The sequence below is a fragment of the Halyomorpha halys genome, unplaced genomic scaffold, assembly GCF_000696795.3.
Source record: "Halyomorpha halys isolate HHAL.00 unplaced genomic scaffold, Hhal_1.1 Scaffold140.1, whole genome shotgun sequence".
NCBI lineage: Eukaryota > Metazoa > Arthropoda > Insecta > Hemiptera > Pentatomidae > Halyomorpha > Halyomorpha halys.
The window spans coordinates 161,509-171,243 of NW_027105790.1; the positions used below are offsets into that span (position 1 = coordinate 161,509).

General features: G+C 29.7%; 1 protein-coding gene across 1 annotated transcript in view; it reads left to right on the forward strand.

Annotated features, from left to right (window-relative positions):
* LOC106678399 (solute carrier family 7 member 14) overlaps window positions 1–9,735 on the forward strand; it is a gene marked incomplete at its 5' end in the record, with an annotated part of 170,552 nt that overhangs the window by 149,008 nt on the left and 11,809 nt on the right. The window contains 4 exon segments of the mRNA XM_014416879.3: window positions 6,256–6,380; window positions 6,463–6,614; window positions 7,426–7,535; window positions 9,386–9,557. Of these exon segments, the coding sequence (XP_014272365.1) occupies window positions 6,256–6,380; window positions 6,463–6,614; window positions 7,426–7,535; window positions 9,386–9,557 (559 nt within the window).

Genomic DNA, 9,735 nt, shown 5'->3' on the forward strand with positions numbered 1-9,735 from the left:
TATTTTAGTTTATATTTGTTATGGTTGTCGTGGTGTTGCTTTGTTTCATGGTTATTAAGAGTTTCTTATCTATTTTGATTAGGTATGACATAAGATATGTCTTCCTATGTCTTGCTATGTTATAATTTTATAATTATTATTACTTTAATTCGTTAAATTTTCGATATCGATATTTCGATATTTTAAAATATCGATATCTTAATTCCGATATAATATCGATATCGATATTGCTATCCGATATCGATATCGATATCAATATCGATATTTTTCTTTCGATATCCCATCCCTAGCCTGAACAGATAAAAATAATAAGGAAGCACAATATATTTATATTTATTATACAATATTGAAAAATATAATACAATCTGAAGTACAAAATACATGAAAATTAAAATTATACAATATGAGCAATGAGTAGTACAGTTAAATGAGGAGTTGTATAATTTGTAAAATGAGAATTTGTTGGCTGTTAAACGGACAGGGGCTACTCCCCTAGTGTATTGATTTTTTTTAATGGTTTATTAATTTTCATTTCTAGTGAGTTGTAAGTACTTGTAGAATTAAGATAATATATATTTAAAATTATGTGCATTAGCTGTTAAATAATTATGTTTTTAATAGTTCTTTTTTTTGTCCAATATTGTTGTGGATTAATTTCTAACGTAGAAAATTAATTGTCATAAAAACTTAAAATTAATAATTTATATTAAATTTTAGTATTTTTTGTGATCTCAAATTTTTAGATGTTTTGTCATTTTTATTAATATTATCATTTCGGTATTATTACTATCATCATTAATATCGTATCAGTACTACTATTAATGTTTTTTTTTTTTTTTTAGTTTGTTTGGTTTTTTTTTCTAAAGATTGGCAGAACTTCCCTTCTTAGGACTCACAATACAACCACCACAAATAGCTCTTTTTCTTAATTCATAGATTCAAATGAAAAGTTTGGTTTGGACCGCTGACTCACTTAAAAGAGGAATCACCATTTCTTGCCTAATCCGTTTTTACCGCAAATTTACATACCGTATTTTTTAAGACAAAATGTGGGTTGGTAGATTGGAGTATTTGGTAGGGATTGGTAAGAATGGAGGTAAATTTTGAAAATAATTTTCAAGGAAAAATTTGGGAAAAAAATTAAACTACTAATAACAATAAATATACGTGTTTAGTTAAATTAGGTAATACTTAGATAAATAGCCTCAAAATATGAAAGTATTATGATAGAGTTTTGAAACTAGAATATATCTTCTTGTTTTGGTTTAGCTTACCGATTTAAGTTAACATTTTCAATTCTTGATTCTTTTTTATAATTTATTTATTGTTATTTACAACTGTATAAAAATATATACAATAAGTAAATTTATTGTAGGTGATATAGTGACATGATACAAACATGGAGAATTAACCCATTGAAAAAACTCCAATAATTTTTTATTCTAAGTACTATTTACGTCAGTGATTCTAGTTTGGTTCAATATACCCTTATTAACTCTCAATTTAGATATACCATTTTCCTGGAATGCATTGAGAAAGCAGAAGCAACTATAAATCGCAATTTAAGTCTATCCTAAATATTGGTTGAACCTCTCAAATTTCAAATATTTTATTACGACTAATTTTACAAAAAAAAAAAAAAAGAAATCTATAAAAGCAGTTAGAGAATATTGATATTACCAGAATTTAATCAAAGTTTTCTGACATGTTATTTCCCCATTGTCAGTAATGAAGTCAGTACATCATAGAGTCTATACTCAACACCTAAAGTTCCTGACAAAACTATATAAACTTTTCACGTCAAACTTTCAGTTAGGAACGATTACTTTGAAAACATTTTTCAGCACCTTGGAATTGATCTATAAGTTAGAAATTAATTTTGGTCTGAAGCTTTAAGTAAGAAAAACTTTTGGCCTTTGGAAATTAGTATAGTCGAGTTTTTTTTTCTTCTCTAGACGAATTTTAAAATGTATTTCTTATTATATATCAAAATACCAATAGAACCTTATTCGAATGTCATGTATTCCCATAAAAATCAAAACAGTAAACAATTAATTTGCAACCTTTTTCATTAGTTATAAGTATTTTCTAATTCTCTCTCGTCTCAAAATTAACACATATTTTTTGTGTCAATCTTCTTTGCCTAATTTTAGTGCAAACTTATAATTTATAAAAAAAAAAATTATTGAACTACAATTTATTTATTATTTTATATTCAAGGATATAATAATAATCGTGCTAATTGTATTTATATGCAATAGAAAGAAAACATTTTTTACCTTTAAGAAGAAGAAGTACTTGCCCTCAGCGCTCCAAGGCTGGATTGGCTAGTTTTTGCGGGTTTCAACGTTTTCCTCCTTTCCCTCTCTAAATTTTTTTTAGTGGTTTTTAAGCATTAATTAAAAAATTAAAACAATTTTCACCTGCTTAAGAAAAATCAGAGGGAAATAAATTTTAAGTGACGGAGCTCTGCTGCCTATTAGTTTTTATTATGGATTAAATAACATCCTGTCTAATTATTTTATTTAACCCGGCAGGAGTGCCCTACTTTTTTGTCCCCTAAGAGGTTTCCCCTGAGCATGTATCTCATGGTAGACGATTTTTTCTACTTTTTATATATAATTGGATGTGATCATGACAATAATCTTTGTAATTAATTACTTTCAATACAATTTTTTTTTTAATAATTTATTTATTGTTATTTACAACTGTATGCACATATATACAACAAGTAAATTTGCTGTAGGTGACATAGTGAGATGATAAAAACATGTGGAGAATCTACCCACTGATAAAACTCCAATAACATTTCTAGAAGAATAAAATAATAACAATTCTTCAAGGTCATCTTCTTTTCAGACGCCTAGGAGGATTATTAGGTGATGAAGGAGAAGCCAGGTTAGAAACAAGTGGATTTGGGTGGTTGAGAAGTTTATTATGGAAGGAACGGTATCTGGTTCGGGCCAAATCGGCAACATATGGAATATTGAGGTCCTGATGGATGACTTGATTTGTGACAAAGTAAGGAGCATTAAGGATTTTACGAAGGATTTTGGAGTGTAAGGATTGGATTCTGGAGGAATTTGATGGTTTAGTGGAGCCCCAAAGCTCAACTCCGTATGTCCAGATAGGCCTTAAAATAGTCATGTAGATCAGTCTTTTGTAATGGATTGGCAATTTAGACCGTTTGTCTAGTAAATGTTGCAATAGTCGGAATCTACGAGCAGTTTCTTGTCTTTCAATACAATTTAAAATTGTAAATTTCGGCTCTTTTATCAGGGGCTGAAGAATCCAGATTTCGTAAAATATCTAAAATCTTTTTGCCTTATTGATTTTAAATAAGAATGCAGGAGGTGTCTAGGTGAGCAAAATGTTTAAATGAGAAAAAAAAATATATGTCACTTTCGGAATATACTGGTGAGGGAAATGATCAGCCTTACCGTTGCGAGGAGGACCGATCAAAACTGAATTGAGTATAGGAGGGGAAGTAAAAGAGAGAAATACTAACAAGTGGCAATAACGACGTCAAAGGGTTAAAGGAAGATAGACAACAGTATAAACAAAACACAAAATACTAAGAAAGTATAGATGTTTATTTCCCAATATGAGCGAAATGCTCAAGGCTACACCTCTCCCGCATTAAGATAGTCATTGAGCAGATGTATGTAGAGAAGGATTGGTAGTATCGGCATCGAACCTTCGGGTTCACTAAGTCTTGATTAGTTAATGAAAGGGAACTTGCTCAAGGGTCAAGGCGTTCTGTCTTGTCCATTCTGCAGGACCCAACAGTTGTGCGGTATTGTCTGCACTATCTATGAGCACAATTTAAGGCGCGATTCAATGAAGGAGAAATATAGGAAGGGCTGCTTTCAAGGTCAGGAGTTAGATTTGAAATAAAAAAAGGCTAGTTCAAGAATAAAACTAAAATAAAATGTTTTATTAAGAAACTAAGCGGACAATAAATTGAAAAGTCGTGTTTAGCCTTGAAGGTTTAAGTTGGAGTAAAAATGCAGGTAAATAAAAAATTGTAAAAATTGTTTTCGGAATTATTAAAACCTAAAAAACATTTTAATTGAAGTTTGTGTTTTCTTTTTTTAAATATTATACAGTGATTTGAAGACCAAATAATCATCTTTCAAATCATGTGGGATATTTCAGTTTTATCTTAGGTATTTTAGGGATATTTGAGAAATACGTGAAATGAGGCCATGGGGGAACTTCTCCCCTTTAGGACCATCTGTCCCTTTGTTGAAGAAATACAAAATCTAACAAGACTCAAGAACAGCAGTTCGGGATCTTATGGAAAAACTTTCAGTAATGTGATCGTCGTATTGTCGCAAAAATTGCTTCCTCCTCCACAAAATGAGTACCACAAAAGTTTAGATTTTTAAAGATATTGGAGCCTGGGCATGTGATTTTGCCTCATCCATTCTGCATAAATTATACCTGTTAAAATTATTTTCTTACTTTATTACTTTTTGGTGTGTAGATGAACAAATGATTTTCGGTTGTACCTTTAGTGATATGTTTAAAAAAAAAATAATGAATGAAATGCCTCAAAATGAAAATAAATAGCTTCAGCAAAAAAAAAAAAATGTGAATTAAAGAGTTTTAAATTTTTCAAAAATGAAACCAAGAGCTGTAGATGAGAAAATATTTTTTTAATATAATAACCGAGATGAAGAAGAAAAGGCTTGAAAATGGATAGTAAAAAGGCCTAAACGTAACAAAAACTTGAGATATAAATGTATGAAATAAATTGATCTTAATAAATTATGTAATAAATAAGTTTTGATAAGATTTATTATTACATAATTTTATTTTATTAAAAAATGTGGGCGAAAATTTGGTTCAAAGTTTTTGGTTGATCTTTTTGATTAATATTAATGATATAATATTAGTCGAGTGTATTTTTTTGTTGATTGTTCAGTATCATTTCTTTGCTACTTAATTCAGGAATATGTTCAGAACGACAATGGAATAAATTTCATTTAAAAATAAAATTGTTTCTTACTCTCTGGTTTTATTCGAAAAATAACTTATTCACTTTTTTTTTGTTAAAAAATTGAAATCAGTCATAGTTTATAGAAAATAAAAGAATTAGTCATTACACAATTATGTATCATATTGAAATTATTATTTAATCATAATGAAGGGTGGTTAGTACCTTTTTTCTGTTAAAAAAAACTGAAGAAATAAAGATTAAAAGACCAAAAAATAGAGCATTTCAAGTTTGATTTTTGGGTTTCAAGAGGGTCCAATCAAAAGAAGATATATGTATTTCTTTAAAAACTCAGAAATAAAATAAGTTCAGTATTATTAGTGTTCCAATTTAGCTTTATTCAATTTTCATTAATTATTAATGTTAAAACTTTAACACTGGCACTGAACAATTTTGGTTTATTTTTTAGAATCAACTTTTCTAATAAGATTACATAAAAATAAGTTTAATATAACTTTGAAATTTGACAGCTGTGAGGGAAGATTATTAGAAAAGTTGTTGTTACTGCTCCAAGAGAGGCAACAGAGGCATAAATCCAGCTCTTGCTATAGCCAGATAATCCCTCACTTACTTTTTGTGGCTTACCCAGCAAGCAAGAACATTGTTCTGATTGCAGTTGTGTAATAAGTTTTTGTTCATCACAGTGATTTGTTTAATTTGATGGAATGTTTAGATATAATGTCAAATAAGATTGTTATGTTGAACAATAAAATTAAAACATGATTAATGACTCTGTTTTACATAAATTACTCCCTATGATGAGAGTATTTTATTAAACTCCTATGTTAAATTACTTGAGTTGCAATACTTTGTAGCCATATTTTTTTCTTTTTTTTATATATATAAAACCCTCTGCTCATCAAAGCTTATGGTATGTAATAATTATAATGTATAATATTATCGTATTATACATTATAATTATAATAAATATAATAATATGTAACTTATATTTGTCCAGTCACGGATTGATCAGTATGCTGTGTAATGTAGCAACCCGATGTATTTGGGCAGCATGAATGAATAAAGTATTTCTTTCTCTCTCTTGAAAGAAATGTCTTTTATATTAAAAAATAAAAATAAAATAGCTGTTGGAAGGAGATCTGTCCAGTCAAAAAACTAATAAGAAAGTTGTAATTTTCCCAAAAGAGAAAACCTTTAACTATATCTTTCCTAAAATTAGTAGAAATGCACTTAGCACTACTGTGAAGTAAACCATCGATAAATATTATCTAAATGCTTATTTTCTATTTCAGACAGTTAGCTCATGTCTTTCCCGCTACTGGAACACCTGTGATAGCTACATTCACTTGTGGAGTTGGAGCTGCCATAGCTTCTTTGGTTATCAGCTTGGATGTACTTGTGGAAATGATGTCTATTGGTTTGTAATATAAAAACATAGTTAAAGTATGTTAATATTATTCTTACTGGATAATAATTTTGTTATATTTGGCTCCTTCCAGGAACACTTCTGGCTTATACTCTAGTTTCAACATGTGTATTAATCTTAAGGTACCAGCCTCACACCACAACACTGATGGATTTGTTACCAGAATCATTGAGAACACCTCTCAGAGGTTCTCCAACTAAGGAAACAGCCGGGCAAAATGGACAGGTATAAAGTTAAAGAAAACTAATATTAATCATACACCATGAAGAGTTTGAGATTACTTAAATATAGAAAAACCAATTCTAACTCTAAGCTATTTACATTTAAAAAAAAGTAGAGAAAAAGTTAAGCTATGCGTCTTTTTAGACCTCCTTTATAAATTATAGTTTCAAAAATATAATTTGCAGAAGTATTATGAAAATAAAAATACATTTATACATAGCCTCATGTAAAAATATTTTATTCATTAATTTATTAGGTCATAGAAGTGATTATTACTTAAGGTATTTATTTAAAACAAAAAAGTTTCTTCAGATGCTTTTCCTATCTTTGAAACAGCTAGAATTCAATCAAATTAAACATTTTTTAAAACGTCTTATTAATTTTTTATTCTAATTTTTTTTTTAAATGTATTGGATTTTTTATCTTAGTGGTTTATGGTTTATATGATATTTATGATGTGATTATATTGCTGGATAGGAAGAACAATGACACAACTGTAAAGTTTGTGAAATAGACTTATTGTGTTCGTGAGCTCAAAAATCCCTTTATCAAATATTTGTAAATCAACAATCAGTACTAAAAAACTCGCCAAAGGTATAAAGGAAGAGGAACATACAATTATGTCAATTTACAAACATCTAGAACATCCATTTTTTAGTAAGCCTAGACAATAGAGTAAATTTAACAAAATTTTAAAGTTGCATCATTGTTCTTCCGGAGCATCCATTTGATGATATAATGATTTATATGATTATGATAATTACACACATATAAAATTTTTTTGTTTCTATTGATCTAATTAATTATTTTACAGATCAGTTATGGTAACCAATTGAAACCTGATACCTTAAAAACAGCACTAACTCAAGTGAACGAGACTGTTGCCCCTCAGCAACGAGTGATGGTCAGAAGAGTTACAAGAAGGTTTGAATCCAAATTCAATGTCATAAATGTGTACATTTATTATATACTAATACCATATAAACTCCATAAATATATATATGAATATGATAATTACACACATATACAATTTTTTTGTTTCTATTGATATAATTAATTTATATAAAACAATAAGGAGTCATTAATTTATTGATAAGCTTGCCTTAGTTTATGTCTAATTACCTATTTTATCCCTTTTCCATTAAAAGGGATTCTTTCTTAGAGGAGAAGACTGTTGAAAAGAATAAAAAACTTTTGATTTGCTTGGTGGACCTTCAAAAGGCGTTCAACAAGGTGAGAAAGAAAAACGTAAAGCAGACACTGTCAGATAGAGCCATTAATTGAGGCATTAATCGAGGCACGACTTTGGGAGGGAAGAGTCTTTATAATAAAACCAGGATTGTGGTTAGGACAAGGAACCTCATGCAACAGGAATTCGAGACAAAATCAGGTGTTTGTCAAGGTTGTTGCTTGAGTCTGCTGCTCTTCATAGTAGACCTTGATAAAGCAATAAAGAAAGTTAAACCTAGAATGAGGCAGTTTCAATTAGGACACAGGAACTTGCAACCCAAAAGATTTTCTGTATTAGCTTTCTTGGATGACCTGGTCATGCTAGCTTCCAACGACTGAGACCTCCAATACAACATAAATGTTCTTCAAGAGGAAATGTCCATGATAAACATGAAAATTAACCCGAGAAAGACTGGAGAATAATATGGGTGATCAGAGTGAATGGAGAAAGACTTGAGCAGGTTCAGAATTTCAAATATCTAGGTGCTATCATCTACAAATCGACGTTCCACCCTATTCTTTCCTACTCTTCTGAATCGTGGACTCTCACCTCGAAACACGAGAGCTGAATCTAATCCCTGGAGATGTGGTACCATTGTAAGGTGGATGGAAGGACACGACGAGATAGGGTATGGAACAGTACCATACAGACTAACCTCGGAGTCAGATCAGCTGAGAACATTCTAGAGGGGCACTAGAGGGGAAGCTAAGGTGGTTTGGATACCTCCTTTGGATGAACCAGGAAAGAACTGCCAGGAAGATGTATGAGACTAACGTGGAGGGAAGAAGGCCAAGAGGAAGAATGCGCATTTCCTAGGAGGAGAGTGCTAAGGAGAAGGGAGATGGTCCAAGAGCGAAATATCTGGTCCAGACTCTGCAAATTGTAACCCCACACTGTGCAAGCGGTAAAGGGGATAAAATAATTATGATGATGATGACTTCCATTAAATTTTAAAACTTTTAATTACAAATTAACTTAATATTATTATCACTTGCTTATCACACAATATTTTAATTTTCCTCACCCTTAGGTTTGGCATATAATAGATCTATTTGAAAATTTATTTTGGTCTAAATTCTTATATCTTTTATTATTAAAATTAATATCAAAGTTAACTGTAAATAGTAACATAAAATTTACCCATATTTATCATAAATTAATTCCGCTTAAAATTTCTGCATAGTGTTGGTTAAAATTTCTTGTGTCTGTTTTAAACTTCACCGTATAACCAATGTTTTCTGATGTACAAATAGAATCAAGCATTTTCTTTTGAACATATTATTTTCTTTATGTAAAATTATTTTATTTTTAAACATTGGCCTTTTAAAGAAATAATAAAGAGTGTTTTAAGACTAACTTGGATACACATTATTTTATTTATACGATAAAATGTTCAAAGGAATTGTTTTACTATTATTAACTTATATGAATCTAAGTTTAAATAATTTTTAATTCATCAATTAATGGATTATAGATCTTCTATCATTATAAATATTCTAAACAAATTTAAATGTGTTTAGTAAATAATATCATACTATTTCAGCTCACCTGATTCAGATGATACAATGACAGAAGAAACAGAGGATGGAGTGAGAGATGATCAGTTCCTAGTGTCTGACGCAAGTGAAAATAAATTCTATGGGACTGTACATGGTGGAGGAGCTAGTGGAAACATCCCAGGACCGGCTCTTTCTCATATTGCCAGGAAAATACAGGTCTCTTGTTCTATTCCTGATGATTATTTTGTCTCAGTTATATATAAAATGATTGCATATAATATATTATATAGTTGATTGATGGACAATTAACAATGAAAATCTTAAATTAAAAGTAATTTACTTTTTAAGATCGTCTGGCCACTTTATATATATATATAAGGGGCCGAGTTTACTG